Source organism: Scyliorhinus canicula, chromosome 9 (assembly GCF_902713615.1).
Source record: "Scyliorhinus canicula chromosome 9, sScyCan1.1, whole genome shotgun sequence".
Taxonomy (NCBI): Eukaryota; Metazoa; Chordata; class Chondrichthyes; order Carcharhiniformes; family Scyliorhinidae; genus Scyliorhinus; species Scyliorhinus canicula.
In genome coordinates, this window is record NC_052154.1 from 153,042,962 (window position 1) to 153,062,371 (window position 19,410).

The 19,410-nt window shown below is 45.4% G+C and overlaps 1 protein-coding gene across 11 annotated transcripts in view; it reads right to left on the reverse strand.

Annotated features, from left to right (window-relative positions):
• Window positions 1-19,410, reverse strand: part of tead1b (TEA domain family member 1b) — a 313,182-nt gene that overhangs the window by 155,890 nt on the left and 137,882 nt on the right. For 5 of the 11 annotated variants that reach the window (XM_038807955.1, XM_038807954.1, XM_038807957.1 and 2 more), the window contains one exon: window positions 9,330-9,584. The exons of the other annotated variants lie outside the window; for them this stretch is intronic. In XM_038807955.1, coding sequence (XP_038663883.1) covers window positions 9,330-9,477 — 148 coding nt within the window. In that variant the 5' untranslated portion in view covers window positions 9,478-9,584. The remainder of the gene's footprint in view (window positions 1-9,329; window positions 9,585-19,410) is intronic. 11 annotated transcript variants of the gene reach the window in all.

Below are 19,410 nucleotides of genomic sequence, written 5' to 3' on the forward strand. Positions count from 1 at the left end.
AATCTTCTCAACAGTCATTATTATTGTCTCCATGAGCATCAGAGAACCAAGCGCAATCTATCACACGTTGCTGCTAGTGGCCTGGGGCTTCAAAGCTCCAGATCTGGGTAGGAGGGAGACTAAAGACTGGGAGAGGGAAGGCTTGACAGTCACAGAGGAGGGGGCAATATTTGAGTCCCCATTGGGCTTTAAGTTATAGGTCATGCACTGCCAACTGTCTGCCCAGGTGCATTGAGTATTAACAAAGAGAACAAAGAAAAGTACAGCACAGGAACAGGCCCTTCGGCCCTCCAAGCCCGTGCCGACCATGCTGCCCGTCTAAGCTAAAATCTTCAACACTTCCGGGGTCCATATCCCTCTATTCCCATCCTATTCATGTATTTGTCCAGATGCCCTTAAACATCACTATCGTCCCTGCTTCTACCACCTCTTCCGGCAGCGTGTTCCAGGCACCCACTACCCTGTGTAAAAAACGTGCCTCGTATATCTCCTCTAAACCTTGCCCCTCACACCTTAAACCTATGCCCTCTAGCAATTGACCCCTCTACCCTGAGAAAAAGTCTCTGACTATCAACTCTGTCTATGCCCTTCAATTTTGTAGACCTCTATCAGGTCGCCCCTCAACCTCTTTCGTTCCAGTGAGAACAAACCAGGTTTATTCAACCTCTCCTCATAGCTAATGCCCTCATAGCAGGCAACATCCTGGTAAATCTCTTCTGCACCCTTTCTAAAGCTTCCACATCCTTCTGGTAGTGTGGCGACCAGAATTGAACACAATGCTCCAAGTGTGGCCTAACTAAGGTTCTATACAGCTGCAATTTTTATACTCAATGCCCCGGCCAATGAAGGCAAGCATGCCGTATGCCTTCCTGACTACCGTCTCCACCTGTGTTGCCCCTTTCAGTGACCTGTGGACCTGTACATCTGGATCTCTGACTGTCATTACTTTTGAGGGTTCTACCATTCACTGTATATTCCCTACCTGTATTAGACCATCCAAAATGCATTACATCACATTTGTCCAGATTAAACTCCATCTACCATCTCTCCTCTCAAGTCTCCAAATGATCCAAATCCTGCTGTATCCTCTGACAGTCCTCATCGCTATCCGCAATTCCACCAACCTTTGTGTCGTCCACAAACTTACTAATCAGACCAGTTACATTTTCCTCCAAATCATTTATATATACTACGTACAGCAAAGGTCTTAGCACTGAACCCTGCCGAACACCATTAGTCACAGCCCTCCAATCAGAAAAGAACACTTCCATTGCTACTCTCTGCCTCCTATGACCTAGTCAGTTCTGTATCCATCTTGCTAGCTCACCTCTGATACCGTGTGACTTCACCTTTTGTACCAGTCTTCCATGAGGGACCTTGTCAAAGGCCTTACTGAAGTCCATATAGACAACATCCACTGCGTACCTGCATCAATCATCTTTGTGACCACCTCAAAAAACTCTTATCAAGTTATTGAGACACAACCTCCCCTTCACAAAACCATGTTGCCTCTCACTAATACGTCCATTTGCTTCCAGATGGGAGTAGATCCTGTCTTGAAGAATTCTCTCCAGTAATTTCCCTACCACTGACTTAAGGCTCACCGGACTGTAGTTTCCTGGATTATCCTTGCTACCCTTCTTAAACAAAGGAACAACATTGGCTATTCTCCAGTCCTCCGGGACATCACCTGAAGACAGTGAGGATCCAAAGATTTCTGTCAAGGCATCAGCAATTTCTTCTCTTGCCTCCTTCAGTATTCTGGGTAGATCCCATCAGGCCCTGGGGACTTACCCATCTTAATATTTTTCACGACGTCCAACACCTCGTCTTTTTGGATCTCAGGGTGACCCAGGCTAGCTATATACCGTTCTCCAGTCTCAACATCCACCAATTCCTTCTCTTTGGTGAATACTGATGCAAAGTATTCATTTAGTATCTCGCCCATTTCCTCTGGCTCCACACATAGATTCCCTCCTCTGTCCTTCAGTGGGCCAACCCTTTTCCTGGCTACCCTCTTGCTTTTTATGTACGTGTAAAAAGATTTGGGATTTTCCTTAACCCTATTTGCCAATGACTTTTCTTGACCCCTTTTAGCTCTCCTGGCTCCTTGCTTAAGTTCCTTCCTACTTTGCTTATATTCCACACAGGCTTTGTTTGTTGCCAGCCTTCTAGCCCTGACAAATGCCCCCTTTTTTCTTTTTGACTAGGCCTACAATATCTCTCATTATCCAAGGTTCCCAAAATTTGCCATATATATCCTTCTTCCTCACAGGAACATGCCGGTCCTGAATTTCTTTCAACTGACATTTGAAAGCCTCCCACATGTCGGATGTTGATTTTCCCTCAAACATCCGCCCCCAATCTAGGTTCTTCAATTCCCGCCTAATGTTGTTATAATTAGTCTTCCCCCAATTTAGCACATTCTCCCTAGGACAACTCTTATCCTTGTCCACCAGCACTTTAAAACTTACTGAATTGTGGTCACTGTTCCCAAAATGCTCCCCAACTGAAACTTCTACCACCTGGCCGGGCTCATCCCCCAATACCAGGTCCAGTACAGCCTCTTCCCTAGTTGGACTATCTACATATTGTTTTAAGAAGCCCTCCTGGATGCTCCTTACAAACTCTGCTCCATCCAAGCCCGTATCACTAAGTGAGTCCCAGTCATATTGGTGAAGTTAAAGTCTCTCATCACAACAATCCTGTTGCTTTTACTCCTTTCCAAAATCTGTCCACCTATCTGTTCCTCTATCTCCCGCTGGCTGTTCGGAGGCCTGTAGTAAACCCCCAACATTGTGACTGCACTCTTCTTATTCCTGATCTCTACCCATATAGCCTCGCTGCCCTCGGAGGTGTTCTCCCGCAGTACAGCTGTGATATTCTCCCTAACCAGTAGCGCAACTTCTCCACGCCTTTTACCTCCCCCTCTATCCCACCTGAAACATCAAAATCCTGGAAGGTTTAGCTGCGTTTAAAGTATTTAGTATTTTGTAATTTTAATTTTAATTTTGACTGGATTTTCTCTAAACGTTTCGAGTATTGTGCCATAACAGCAATAAGATCACAAGAAATGTGAACCTGAGTAGCCACGGTGCATATTGGTCTGGCCCTTGTCTGCTTCTGAAAGGGCTTGTACTTTCTCACGATCCTGCGAGTCATGATCGTCCAACCAATTGGCCATGATCATATATCCTTCACCCATCTCAGCTGCCATACTGTGATAGCTGAAGGCAAGGACTTCATACGACACCAGGTAGGCAGGATAACAACTCAGTTTGTTTATTGAATTGTGGTCACTGTTCCCGAAGTGCTCCCCTACTGAAACTTCTACCACCTGGCCGGGATCATCCCCCAATACCAGGTCCAGTACAGCCCCTTCCCTAGTTGGACTATCTACATATTGTTTTAAGAAGCCCTCCTGGATGCTCGCAAAACTACAATTACACTACTCCTCACCTACAGGGTCACCATCCCTGAACTGCTCCCAGGTCGGGGGTGATATCCTGTGTGGTTCCTCCCAACTATGGGAGAGGGGAGAGGCTCATCTGCCACCCCCCTCAACCGTATCCCTGCTCCCACCCCCTGCCCCCCCCCCCCCCCCCCCCCCCCAAATCACCTCGAGAGTTCATACTCCAAGATGTAGGAGAGGAACCGTATACAATATAGGGTTTGGCCCCTGAGGGGGTTGTAACACACACTCTCCAAGTCAGGGTTAGTGGTGGAATCCATAATTGCCAAGGACTGAAGGTTGGCCCTGGGCATCAGGATAGTAAGGCTAGTGCCCCGCAGCTGCAATCGCCCAACTGCACAGGGTGATCCAGGAGCAATAATGCCACACTTGGGCATCTATGAACCATAGCACATGAAGGACCCACTGCCGCGAATGTGAGGGGAGGGAGCAGCTGGATGGGAGGCCTTTGGTGACTATGAGGTAGCATGGGCAGTGCTATACTTTTTCATGCTGTATTTTATGTCATTCTATGTAGTTAATCCAATATTTAACTGGTAACTTATCAGCGAAGTGATGCTCTTAGCCAATCATGATTATTTTTGTTTTCCCGATTAAGTGCCTTTGGGGCAACACTTTCGCATGCGATGCCTTTGAAAGATGTAACGCAGTAAGAACAAGTTTTCAGACAGGATATAATTATTCAGATTGATGCATGGTTCTGATGGGCAACAACTTTGTTGTGGCTGTCAAGTGTCAAAAACATGTTGACGTAAAGCACATTTGCATTAATAAACTGCACAGGTTGAAGAAGGTTTTCCTGTGCAAGATTTTGCATTTATATAGTTCCTTTTTAACATAGCAAACATCCCTCAAGGTGCTTGGATTTGGAATTCCAGGATCACACTTCACGTGGTCATTTGGTAATCTCAGGGTTCCAGAATAGTAAGGATGGAGTATGTCCAGCCTTTAGGAGCCGCATTACCTGTGCTTTTTCTATGTGATTCAAGGCAGAAATAAGAGACGGAAAGGGGCACGGGGGAAAAGCATAAATGAAGATAAAAGGAACCTAGGCTTTAAAAAAAAGGAGGGAGGGTAAAGTGAAAGGGAGAGAGAAAGAGAAAATAAGAGAAAGTGGAGAAGGGGAAAGAAAGTGAGAAAGAGGAAAAAAGGGTAGAGAGGGAAAGAAAAATAAAAAGACTGCGAGAAAAAGAAAAGGAGAGAAAAAAGGAGCCAGAACGTGAGCGATTGCATGATAGATTGTGGAGACGTGCAAGTGAAGGACTGACTGGGGTAATGTAAAACTGTCATTGACGAGGGAGGGGGTGGAATATGAAGCAGAGTTCAAGGGATACCTGCTGGTGAGACTGAGCAGTAGCCAGGATTGAGTTATACACAAAACAGACTTCAGAAGCAACTAAAAAGGGCAGTTACGTGTTGCAGGTTTAAACACTTGTCAGATTATACTGCCTCGATATTGTGCAGAGCCACAGCACTTGTGCCTAGTAACATATCAAAAAACCTCTACACATTGCACAGAAGACCATAAGACATCGGAGCAGAATTAGGCCACTCGGCCTATCAAGTCTGCTCCGCCATTCAATCTTCGCTGATATTTTTCTCATCCCCATTCTCCTGCCTTCTCCCCATAACCCCTGATCCCCTTATTGATCAAAAACCTATCTATCTCTGCTTCAAAGACACTCAGTGATTTGGCCCCCACAGCCTTCTGCGGCAAAGAGTTCCCCAGATTCACCACCCTCTGGCTGAAGAAATTCCTCCTCATCTCTGTTTTAAAGGATCGTCCCTTTAGTCTGAAATTGTGTCCTCTGCTTATAGTTTTTCTGACAAGTGGTAACATTCTCTCCACCTCCACTCTGTCCAAGCCACGCACTATCCTGTAAGTTTCAATAAGATCCCCCCTCATTCTTCTAAACTCCAACGAGTACAGACCTAGAGTCCAGACTCTGGTGAGATACTAATAGGCACGCAAGCATAAAGGCAACCTGCAATCCCCATCCTCAGCTGGGATTCACGAGACTGAATCGCAAAAGCCCAGGAGCATAAAAGCCCAGATCACAATAAAATTTGAACTTGTTTAAACAATGAGCATTGATAAGAAATACCAACAAAATATTAAAATTAAATAAATTTAGAGTACCCAATTCATTTTTTCCAAATCAAGGGGCAATTTAGCGTGGCCAATCCACCTAGCCTGCAGATCTTTGGGTTGTGGGGCGAAACGCACGCAAACATGAGAAGAATGTGCAAAAGCCACACGGACAGTGACCCACAGTCGGGATCGAACCTGGGGCCTCGGCGCCGGAGACAGCAGGGCTAACCCACTGCGCCACCGTGCTGCCCCCATACAAACAAAAAATATGCTGGAAATATTCAGCAGATGTGACAGCATCTGTGGAGAGAGAAACAGAGTTAACGTCCCAGGTTGAGGGGGGTCATCATTTCAGAATGTTTCAGAGAGGAAGCTCTAAGGAGCAGGGAAGAGGAGCATACTGCATCTGATTCCAGCCCCACTCCAGAGAATGGGGCAAATAATCCTGGCTGTCACTTGCAGTGCCGTGCTGAGGCATTGTTGCACTGTCAAGAGTGAGCTATTTAATCGAGGTCCTGTCAACTCTCCCAGGTAAGTGTAAAAGATCCCCAGTCACTATTTCAAAGAGGAGCAGGAACACACTCTCTAATATTTATCCATCACAATAATGATCTGGTCATTATCCAATTGCTGTGTGTGTGCGGTCCTTCTGTGTGCAAATTAGCTGCCAACTTTAGGATGATCAAAGGAGTTGATCGAATAGAACAATAACTATTTCCTCTGGGGACAAAATCCAAAATAAGGGGCATAAGCTTGAAAATTAGAGCTATGTCATTCAGGGGTTATATCAAGAAGCAGGTTTCCGCCCACACAAAGTGGGAATCTGGAACACTGACCCTCAGAAAGTTGTTGAGGCAGGGAGGATGAAATGAAAATTTCCTTACTGAGATTTATGTTAGGCAACGGTAATAAGAGTTATGGAACCAAAGCGGGTTAAGATTCAGAACAACCGTGATCCAATTAAATAGCACAGTAAGAAGTCTTACAACACCAGGTTAAAGTCCAACAGGTTTGTTTCAAACACTAGCTTTCGGAGCAACTGCTCCGAAAGCTAGTGTTTGAAACAAACCTGTTGGACTTTAACCTGGTGTTGTAAGACTTCTTACTGTGCTCACCCCAGTCCAACGCCGGCATCTCCACATCATGGCTACAATCGACACCAATTAAATAGCAGAAGAGACTCTCAAGATCGAATGAACTCCTCATTTTTCTGTGCTTCAGATGCCTTCAAAATGGAGCACTATTAATGAGAACATTGTCATGCACAAACGACTCTAAACACCCAGCAGGTGGGTTGCACTAACCCATAGTCAACACCCTTGTTGGTGAGGGTGTTCAACACCATAACACGACAGGTAACTTGGGATCATGGAGACAAAACATGTAGCAATATCATGTCCAAAATAACAGCATAGAAACTTGTCAAAGCTATGTCCTGATCCTGACAGCAATGGTTTTGCATTCTGTAGACTGAATGACAAAACGTTAAAATTGGATAATTCTGCTATCCTTAGAGAAAAGGCTTTTGCATTTCTATAACACCTTTCACCACATCAAGACCATCGCTAACTGCTTCATAGCCAATGAAGTGCTTTTGAAGTGTAGTCACTGTTGTAATATAGAATGCTCGACAGCCCATTTTCGCACAGTGAGCTCCCACAGATGACAAAGGGGAAAAGGATCAGGTAATCATCTTAAAAGTTGATGTTGGTTGAGAGATAAATGTTGACACCGGGGAGAACACACCCTGCTCTTTACTGAAATAGTAGGTGCAGAATCTTTTACCTCTGCCTGAGGGGCCAAGTAAGACTTTAGTTTAAAGTCTCACGTGAAGACAGCATCTCCAACAGTGCAGCACTCCCTCAGTAACTTTTCCATTTCCACTTCAGTTTGGTAACTATTTCCATTGAAACAAGTGACAACAGAAAATAGTCAGCACTATAAAATTTGTAGTGGTGTCCATTCCTAGCGCTCTCAGCAACTCTTCCATTGCTCCCTACGGTCTTGTGCATTGGAAATTAACCACACTCACCAGAGCTGGCCTCAGTGTTGGCGTGCTCAACCTTTCAAATACTGTTCCAACTTAGTGTCACCTGATGTAAGTGGTGGTGTACTAATCTGAAGTTTTTCTCCCATGGAAGGTACTTTGAGATATAAAGAGATTCTATCAACCTCTCTTTACTTTCTTATTCAAGATAGTCACCAATAAATCCAATAAGAAAATAGGACACTAACTCAAATCAGAGAGTAGTTAAAATGTGGAACTTATGGCCGAGATGTTTTCAAAAGGATATTAGATGACTACATGAGAGAAGAGGGAATATAAAGATATACTGAAAGACTGGTGAGGTAGATAGAATGGGAGGAGACTTAGGAGTATAAATACCAGCACAGACCAGTTGGGTCAAATTCTGACCTGTACATTCTATATAACTCGATGCAAAATAACATTGGTTCAATGATTGACATAACTGAACAATTTGGATTCACCAGATATTTAGCACTCTCCAAGTCAACGGGAACAAACTCAGGGCCTTTTTTAAAAGTGTTATGTAACTTGTGTGTAGGTGGAGCTGACAGTACTCAAGGGGCTTGAGCAAGGTCGTCATCACCCCTCATCTGTTGGTTGTGGATATATTGGCAATGCTATGAAGAGCAGTCCCGGTGTCTTGCCTGACATTGCTTTCACAATCAACACCGGCACGAACATCAAGTGGTCATTTGTCTTGTTGCTGTTTGTGGGAACTTGCTGTGTACAAATGTGGCTGCCCTCTTTACTAACCCGCTCACCATAACAACAGAAATGGTGCACTAAAATGTGATCTACGTGAAGCACTTTGTAGCATTTCTATATCGAACTATAAAGAACAGGAAAAGGCCATTCAGCCCATCGTGACTGTGCAGGCTCTTTAAAAGATCTAACCAATTCGTCCCATCTTCCCTGCTGTCCTCATAGCCCTACAATTTTTCCTTTTCAAGTATTTATCCACATGTCCTTTTAAAGTTACCAATGAATCTACTGTAAGCAATTAATGTCAGATTCATTTCACTCTCTGCGCAAAAAAAAAAATTCAATTGGTTTGTTTTCCAATTATATAAAATCTGCGTTCTCTGGTTACCCACTCCCCTACCACTGGAAATAATGTGTCCCTATTTATATTATCGGAGCCTGGAAGTAGGCCTGTCTGAAATGCAACCCCAGACATAACTTTAACTGATTAGTACGACACTGCTTCAATAAGATGCCTCTCCACTTGGAAAAACGATTATCTTTACACGAATTAACAGCACTGAATAAATTTCACAAACCAAATGTTATTGTAACATTGTCAAGTTACTTAACCCAGTCACCCTTCCCCTCAACTGTCTCTCTCGCTCTTCCCTGGCCCTAGTATTATCCTCCCCAGCAGCTGCAAGACTTGGTTCAGGAGCACAATATTCGTTTTTTGAAAAATGCAATTCACTCAGAATGACAGCTGCACAGTAGCAAACTGCTGTAATTAGGACTTGCAAAGGGATGCAGAACATCATGCGTTAAAAAAAATCTCTCCTGGTTTCCATTACTTCATCTGAGAGCTACGCAGGGAGTTGTTTAGGGTAGAGTTCTGTTGGGTGGGGGGGGGGGGGGGGGGGGGGGGGAGAAGAAGAGAGGAAGAGAAAGGGAGAGAGAAAAAGAGAGAGGGAGGAAGACAGGAGCACAGCTGACAGCTGTGAAATCATCTGCTCCCAATAACATCCCCCTTTGCTACAGTGCTGGTGACTCACCATACATTTTGCCTTCGTCTGAGAGAATGATTTTCCTCCTCCCACATGGTGGGTAGATGGCCAGGGCCTCCTGGAAGCTCTGCTCTATGTCAGGGCTCCAGACACCTTCTGCATCATTGTCCATCGGCTTATCAGCAGAATCCGTCATCCTCTCTAGGTTTTCGGCAGGGCTTTCGCTGCCGCTCCAGTTGTTGGAATCAATGGCGCTGGTGGATTTCTCCAAGCCTTAAGCCTGGAGCCCAATCAGAAGAAAATCTAGAGAGACAAAAACAATTATTTTGTTTTTTTTCAAGTTCCCTTCAAGTCAAGTTCCTCACTGTAAATAAGTACACATTTTCAAGCTTAACTAAACAACCTCTTCATAGTTTTGCTTGAGGAAGAGCATTAGACATTGAATTTACAGCAAAGAAACAGGCCATTCACCTCAACCATTGTGTGCTGGCGTTTGTGCTCTACACAATCCTTCTCCCACCTTTCTGCACCTTACTCTGTCAGCATTACGTTATATTCCTTTCTACCTTACATGTTTGGATTATCTAGCTTCCCTTAAGATGCATCTACGTTATTCATCACAACCACTCCCTACGATAGTTGGTTCTACATTCCCACCATTCTCCTGATGAAAAATGTTTCTCCTGAATTCCCTATTATATTCATTAGTGTCCATCTTATAATGATGGCCCTTGCACTCTTCTCCCCATAAGAGGAAATATCTTCTCTGTGCCTGGCATCATTCTGCTAATCCATTTTTCACCTTCTTCATTACCTCTTTATTCTATTTATAACAAGGAGGCCAAACCTGTACACAGCACTTGGGGTCTGGTCCCACCAAGGCCACCTACTTTTCTTTTCCAATTCTATCCCTCTAGAAATAGTTGGGAGTTTTTTTTCAATGGTCTTAATAATGTGTGTCATCACTTCTAGTGATTTGTATGGCTATATTCCAAGATTCCTCTGCCCCATTTAAACACTGCCAACAAGGGCATGAAGGAGAAGAAGCGGTTCATTAAAATGGCAGAGGCCTCTTATGCCAGACATCATAAGAAGAGACCAGAGCACCTGGGACTCAGCACCATATTAATTCAGGATAACTTATTTAAAGATCATATGAACAATCCAGCAAGAATATAGAATTACACAACTTAATAAATATTAACTGAGGTCAACTCTAGCCAATGTAATCTGCTTGCATCTTAAAATTATATAAGGAGATAATTCAGCCCATTGTGCCTGGGCTGGCTTTTTGAAACACCTCTCCAATTTAGTCACCTCTTTATTCCCCTACACCCACCAACAACCTTGCAAACTATTCCTCTTCAAGTACACAATTCGCCTTTTAAAAGTTCCAAGGAATCTGCTTCCGCCACCTTTTCAGGTAGTGCATTCCAGATCTTAACGACTGTTAAAAAAATACTTTTCCTTATTTCCTCTTTATTTTTTGCCAATTATTTTTAATTTATGACCATTTGCTAAAGAAAACAGCTTTTCTGTACTTGCTTTATCAAGACTTTTTCTTTTGCATTAACTTTATCGTATTCACTATATTGTTAACTTCTTCAGATATTCCCGTACCAGACAGGTGCCGGAATGTGGCGACTAGGGGCTTTTCACAGTAACTTCATTGAAGCCTACTCGTGACAATAAGCGATTTTCAAATATTGCATTTTCAAATCAAGTTTCTTTTCTACGCCCTCCCCTCAACACTCCAATTAGTTGTCTGATAATACCCACTACACAGCAGAAAGACTTGCACCTTTCATTACCTCAGCGCATTCCAAGGCACTTTACTTTTGCACTGTAGGAAATTCAGCAGCCAACTTGCAAGGTCCTACATACAGCAATGCCATAATAATGACCAGATAACGTGTTCCCTTTTGAAACTAGTTGAAAGATACCATGTTGGCTTGATGGCAGCATCCTGTTTGCGGTTAGTGTAAAATACCCATTAAGTGTTGCTACTCCAAGCAGATCATTGCTGGCTAAGTATTGCACATACTCACAAATAGGCCTAAGACTGCCACCTTTGGACCGAAAAAGGGCCCAATCCACCTCAAATTATCCTGGAAGTGTAAGGTACCTCAGAAAATCTGAACAAAAGTGAAGCTAACCGTTTCACGCTGTGACTATGCAGCAGCAACTTGTTTCCATTAACAGGATCCTGCCATCAATCCAAAAAGGTATTTAGCCTACCACACAAATGAGTAATGTGGTGCACAAATTTCAGTGCCGCTGCAATGCCAGGTCAATTGGCTACAAGTTCCAAAGACTGATGGATCGTATTAAACAGCACATCCCTTCCGCTGTTAGTAATAGGCAGAGTACTGAGCTTACTCAACCAGCGCATGCTTTCAAAATTCAGAACACTGTCTAACATTAGATGTGGTTCCATGATTGGACAGCACTCGCTGAACAATCTACAAGGTGTTAAGAATTATACCCACAGCCAATTTAAGATCATCGGGTATGGTTTCTAGAAGCGAGGGCGCACGGTGGCGCAGTGGTCAGCACTGCTGTCTCATGGCACCGAGGACCCGGGTTCGATACCGGCCCCAGGTCACTGTCCGTGGAGTTTGCACATTCTCCCTGTGTCGGACTGGATCTCACCCCCCACAACCCAAAGATGTACAGGGGAGATGAATTGGCACACTAAATTGTCCCTTAAATGGAAAGAAAAGAATTGGGTACTCTTTCTTTTTAAAATGCTTTTGAGACGGACTTATCTTTTGCAAGTAAACAGAACATACCCAGTGGACTTCTGGTGGCAGCACGGAGTGAGGGGTCGCACAGTCGGTGGTTCCCGCTCAAGGCAAATTTATTTGGTCTTTTCCCCACCCGAAAGGTGAAGCAATTGTGTGCAAGAGAAGCAGGAGTGCCTGGGAAAGGTTTTACTTCTCTGGTGTGGCTGCTGGAAGGACCCATGGACTGGGAGTGAGGCAAGAAGGAAGAGCTGGAGCAGGAGAGTCTTTGTGGTGTGCCACAGGATAAGATGGCGGAGGGCATCCATCTGCCTGCCCAGTGGTCAATGGAGCAGTTAATTGCGGTCCTCAATGAAATGTTTCGCCAGCATGAGAAAAGAGGCCCTGGAAGACCTGGCCATGGTGGTGGAGCCAATTAAGTCGGGGATCGAGCGAGTGGAGCAGAGGTTGGAGTCCCAGGGCTGGGCGATCTAGAAAGTGGAGTAGGCAGTGGGGGAGCACGAGGAGCAGTTGGTCTTGTTGGTGGTTCAGGTGGGGGTGATGCGGGAGACCCAAAAGAGGCTGAAAGAGAAGCTGGTACTCGATTAGGCCCCGGATTGTGGCAACTAGGGAATTTTCACAGTAACTTCATTGCAGGGTTAATGTAAGCGGACTTGTTACAATAAAGACGTTTATCTGGAGAATCGCTCCAGAAGACAAAACCTTAGGATTGTGGGGATGCCCGAAGGCATCAAAGGTGCGGATGCCAACATGTATGTGGCTAAGATGCCGGAGAAGCTGATGGGGGAGGAAGCCTTTGACCGGCCCCTGGAGGTAGACCAAGCACACAGGGTGCTGATGAGGAGGCCGCAGACGGGAGAGACACGGAAGGCCATGGTGGTGCGGTTGCACCACTTGCTGGACAAGGAGAAGATCCTCCGATGGGCGAGGCACACCAGGAAATGTACCCGGGAAGGGAATGAGCTGTGAGTGTATCAAGATCTGGTAGCAGAGCTGGCAAAGAGGGGGGCCAGGTTCAACTGGGTCATGGCTGCAAAGGTGGGTGAAATTTGCAGTATTGTATCCGGCCCGCCTGTGGGTGATTTCCAGAAGCGAGTGTACTACTTTGGCACGCCAGAGGAGGCGATGGAGTTTATGAGGAACAATGGACTGGGAGGAGAGTGAGGACACTGAACTTTAAAAAAAAACCACACAAACTCCTCCAAAGAGTTTGATGGTGGGTTTTCTGGAGAGCAGGTTTTTCATGGGGGAACATCAAGGGTGAGTACACCTTTTGTTACTCTTTAATAATAATAGTAATAACCTTCATTAGTGTCACAAGTAGGCTTACATTAACACTATGGCGCCTGTTCGGGTACACTGAGGGAGAATTCAGAATGTCCAATTCACCTAACAAGCACGTTTTTCGAGAACTGTGGGAGGAAACCGGAGATGCAGACACGGGGAGAATGTGCAGACTCTGCACATACCCCAAGCTGGGAATCAAACCTGGGTCCCTGGTGCCGTGAAGCAACAGTGCTAACCAATGTGCTACAGTGCCGTCTTTGGCTAGTTAGAGCAAGGCCTGGCTCATGTAACACAAGATAGCTCTAGGTCAGTGAAGGTTTAAATCAAATGAATTATAGATTTTTAATTGTTTTTAAAACAGGATGTGAGCATTGTTGATCAGGATTTATTGCCCATTCCTAATTACCCTCGAGGCGGTGATCCACTGTCATTTTGTAAAACAAATTGAATTGTTTGCTGGGCTATTTCAATGATATTTAAGAGTCAAACATGTTTTTTTTAAATATTTTTATTCTCTATTTTCACATTTCCTTCAGAATTTACACCCCACCAACAAACAGTAAACGGTAACGAATACAATGTCAATCCCCTTAATAACAACAACGATCCCATCCTCCCACCACTCCCCAAACAATGGCCCACCTGACGAAATGAACATCAAATAAAACAAAACCTCCCAAGGAGGAAAAAAATGAAAAAAGAAAAAGGAATCAGGAATCACCTATGGTCACCATTGACATATGCAGTCCACCCCCCCACCCCCGATATTCAATGCCATCCAATCCCCGAAAGAGTACCATAAATGACACCCATGAATTGTAGACACCCCCACCCCACCCCCAGACTCCTCCTCTCCACTTCCTCTTGTAAACTCCTCCCCCCAAACCTTGGTTCCTTCCCCTCAACTTTTCACCCCGGCTCGACTCACCGAAACCTGTTCTACCAGGCTGCGAAGGCCATAGCCCCTCTTCCCCACCTCACTCTCGTTCACTGGCCGGCTTAAACCGGCCAGCGTGGAGGCCCCCGCCCGGGTCTCCTTCCCCCTTGCCCGGTCCCAGGAAAACCAAGAAATCCCCTTTAGCACACAACCCCCGCATACACACCCAAGGCCCAAAGAACCATCATTGTAAATGAAAGTCCCATCTCTTCCCTTGTCCAAATATACAGCGTCGACTCATTTAGTACATACACCAACATGCAGTGAAAAAATAAAGTTACATGAGGCTACATCAGTACACGACCCACTCAGTCCCATTTCTCAATTCTGCCACAGTCCTTCTGCCTTCGCAAACTGCTCCGCTGCTTCCGCCGTCCCAAAGTAAAAGTCCTTGGATTTGTAGGTCACCCTCAACTTAGCTGGGTATGCTATGCTAGACTGCACCTTGCTGATGTACAGTACCTTCTTCACCCGGCTGAAGGCAGTCTGCCTCCTCGCCAGCTCCATCGTAAAGTCCTGGTATATACGTATACCCACTGCACCACCCGCTTCTGCTTTGCCCAGCACAGGACTTTCTCTTTCACGCTATACCTACGTAAACAGACAGTTACTACTCTTAGAGGCTCACTCGCCTTTGGTATAGGCCTCCACGACTGATGAGCCCGATCCAGTTCATATCAGGAGGGATCGTCCCCATCCCCCAATAGCTTCGCCAACATGGTGGCAAAATACTCCGTCGGCCTCTGGCCTTCCACCCCTTCGGGCAGACCCAGGATCCCCAGATTCTGGGATATGTTTCCCAAGTCTTCCATTTTGGCTCGCAGCCCCTTGTTGGTCTGTTTCACCTTCCGCAACTCCTTCCCCATTGAGGCGAGTTGATCACTGTGCTGTGATAATACCTCTTCCACTTCCTTCAGTGCCTCACCTTGATCCCGCAGCTCCGCCGCTGCGCTTGATACCGCCGCCCTCACCGGGGCAATCACCTTCTCCACCAACACTTTCAATACCACCCCCATCTCCTTCCTCATCACTTCCATGTGTTTTGTGAACTGTTTTTCAAGTTCCACAGCCATCACCTTGGTCATTTCTTCTGCTGTGAGCGATGCGGCCACCCCTGGTACCCCAGCCTCCGTTTTCCTTACAGTTCCTGCGCTGACTTTTCCACTCACCGGTGGACTTTCATTAACCCCCTTTTTCACGGCCTTTTTCCCCCCCCCCCCCAAACTTGACATTTCTCCTCCCCGTGTCTTCTTACAGCTTTTTCAGCCTCCGTGGCCCGCCGGGACCAGGCGTTAAAACCCCGAAATTTCTATTCCCGAGCGGGAGCCCTCCAGTGTGCAGCCCTGCCCTCCTGCCCGCCATCACCGGAAGTCTCAAGAGTCAAACATGTTGCTGGTGTCTGAACTCTCACATCGCCCAGGCCAAGTAAGAACAGTAGGTTTCCTTCCAAAAGGATATTAGTGAACCAGATTTTGTAGACGGTGGCGTTCCCATGAATTTGCTGCCCTAGTCCTTCTTAATAGCAGTGGTCAGTGCTTGAAAGGTGCTGTTGAAGGAAGCTTGCCCAATTGCTGCAGTACATCTTATAGTGTACACTACTGTCGGTGGAGGCGGGATTAAATGTTTAAGTCAGTGGTTCGGCTGCTTTGTCAAGGCTGGTGTCGAGCTTCTTAAGTGTTGTTGGAGCTGCAGTCATCCAGTCAAGTGGAGACTATTCCATCACACTCTTGACTTGCGTCTTGTAGATGTTGGGCAGTCTTTGGGGGAGGAATCAGATGGTGTGATACATACCACAGAATTCCCTTCCTCTGACCTGCTCTTGTAGCCCGCCGTACGGTGGTTACATTATGGCTCATCTAGTTAAATGTCTGGTCAATGATGAGCCCCAGGAGATCAATAATGGGGTGGTTGGGCAAAAGTAATGCCACTGAATGTCAAGGAGAGATGGTTAGATTCTCTCTTGTTGAAGATTGCCTGGTACAATGAATGTTACATGTCATTTCACAGCTCAAACTACAACGTTATTCAGGTCATGGTGCATGCAGGAATGGACTACTTCAATATCTGAGCAGTAGTGAATCATGATGAACTCTGTGAAATCAGAGAACATCTGGGGGCAGCACGGTAGCATTGTGGATAGCACAATCGCTTCACAGCTCCAGGGTCCCAGGTTCGATTCCGGCTTGGGTCACTGTCTGTGCGGAGTCTGCACATCCTCCCCGTGTGTGCGTGGGTTTCCTCCGGGTGCTCTGGTTTCCTCCCACAGTCCAAAGATGTGCAGGTTAGGTGGATTGGCCATGATAAATTGCCCTTAGTGTCCAAAATTGCCTTTAGTGTTGGGTGGGGTTACTGGGTTATGGGGATAGGGTGGAGTTGTTGACCTTGGGTAGGGTGCTCTTTCCAGGAGCCGGTGCAGACTCGATGGGCCGAATGGCCTCCTTCTGTACTGTAAATTCTATGTAATTCTATGTAATCTGTAGGTTCCACATGATAGAATGAAGAGCAATGATGAAGCAACTGAATATAGTTTGTGACACTACCCTGAGGAACTGCGATGTCCTGGGCTGAGTTGATTGGTCCCAAACAACCATCTACCTCTGTGCGAGGTATGACGGCTAGGATGGTAATTGGCCAGTTGGATTTGTCCTGCTTTTTGTGTCCAGGACACCTTTATAACATTTCAAATTTTTCACATTGTCAGATAAATTTCAGTGTTGTAACTGCACTGGAACAGCTTGGCAAGGAGTGCAGCTGATTGGAGCACAAGTCTTTAGTACCACTGGGGGAATGTTATCAGCTGCATAGCCTTTGCAGAAGCCAGTGCCTTCAGCCATTTCTTGACTTGGCTGAAGAATTTTACAACATGGTTGCTTCATGGTCACCAATACTGAGACTATCTTTTTATTGCAGATTTAATTCATTGAGTAAATTCCCCAGCTGCCATGGCGGGATTTGAATTTGTGTTTCTGGATCATTAGTGCAGCTCCTCTGGATTACTGGTCCAATGATATAAGCACTGTACTACCACAGCCATTTAATCCAAGTACTTTGTCAAGATGCGAATATTCAAAAGAAAATGATTGTACAGAGAATTCTAGGGGGGATCTGAGTGGCACCTTCTAGAAATTCACCAACAGTGCAAGTGGGGGTGGGGACAACCCAGAATTCCAACCGCCCCCGCCCTCCCCCTCCCCCCACCCACAGCCATCTGTTATTTTTTGACATTAGGATCAAGGCTTTACCCCTCCCCTGAATACTTTGTTCCTCGTGGAACAGCTGCAGTGCGTTGCAAGGTGACTAAGGGGTGAGGCTGTGGTTAGCTTTGGAAGTCCCGAGAGCTTTGAATTGCTAGGTCATTTGAAACAATGTGCGCAATGAACACCAGGAGAAATTCCAGAATCTAACACAGGTTTTCAAACCAGTCAAGGTTACAGAAAACACAACCGAGATGGTTAAATGCTGGGAATACAATTAAACAGAACTAAATCTGCTACTGATTTTGTTCCTGACTTCACTTTCCTCGCAGAAAGTTCTCTTCATGCATCATAAGCAGCAAATCACAGGCAGCAGCTTGTTAAAAGAAATCTGGGAGCATGTTTTGTTCCAGAATGTCTGGGCTGAAAATTGACAGGCGGGTGGGGGTGGTTGGGGGAGGTTGGGCTGCAGGGGGGACAGTAAAGCCAGAGGAAAGCTCTAAACGTAAGAGAGGAGAATACTAATGAGTGCCCTTCAGTAAATTCCTTCTCTTTTTTTTGTAACTCGAATGCTGACAGCGCAATTCTGACTCGCAAGCCTTCCATTCCAGCCACGATAATGCTCCCTCAATCTTGCACCACCACAGCAAAAAGAGCTGAAAACAACAGTAATCACTTTCAGCACAAGAGGCGAATATAATGCAACCATTTATCACCAAACTGCACCCTGATGTTAATAATAAGAAAAATAATGTGTTTTTCATCATGAAATATCATGAGGAGCGCATTTAATAAAATGTTCCCATTACTTTTTTCTACTCTATAGTACAGAAACCCTCACAACTTAAAACAGAAACTACATTGTGGTCCATTTGGAAAGAATAAAATTAACTACCAGAAGGAAGTAAAAGAAGAATAGTCAGAGCTCGGAGCACTTAACAAATAATTCATTGTGTTGGAGTCAATTCAATGTCCAATATCGGGGAAGAATAAACCTCAATAAGATGAAATCCTGACTTAAAAAGACATATATGTGCGTTCCCTTCCCCATCTGTGCATGTGCAATATTTGAGGGGAGGGGCAGCACGGTGGCGCAGTGGGTTAGCACTGTTGCCTCACGAAGCCGAGGTCCCAGGTTCGATCCCGGCTCTGGGTCACTGTCTCTGTGGCGTTTGCACATTCACTGAGTGTTTGCGTGGGTTTCCCCCCCACAACCCAAAGATGTGCGGGGTAGGTGGTTGGCCAGCTAAACTGTCCCTTAATTGGAAAAAAAAAATGAATTGGGTACTCTAAATTTAAAAAAATAAATAAATAAATATTTGAGGGGAGGAGCACGGTTTGGATCTTGCCGAGAATTGATGTGAATTAATGTTCTACAAGTTGACTGCATCCATTCGTGATTCCCCAATCTACCCTTTCTTCAGCCAAACCTCAGTTAGTAACAATAGTGGACCCGCTTCCAAGTCAGAAGGTTCAGTCTTCGAATTTTGGGAATTAACGTCATAATCGAGGACGGCAATACCAGTGCAGTCTTGAGGGAGTACTGCACTGTCAGAGTTGTGGCTTTCGGATGAGGTATTAAACCGTAACACCCCCTCACCTCACTTGGGAGATAAAATTCAGCCGTCCAGTCACTGCTCCCAGAGGCACGAGGGAGTTAAATATTCATTCCACAAATCAACATCGAGAAAACGGATAATTTCATGTATCTCACTGTTGTATGCGGCGGGGCCTTGCTGTGCACAAATTTCCGACAGCAGGGACAACATCAAAGTGTCCTTCACTGTTGGGACCTACAGAGGTCATGGAGGCCGCATTTGAATCCAAATCTTTCTTTTCTTTCTTTCAGCACAGACTCTGAATTATGCAGTAACAGCTGCACAACAGTTTGATTTACCATTTCAAACCTGTGCAAAATAAAGAAAGTGATTTCTACAGAAAGAAAGTTACAAACTGCGAGGCCAGTA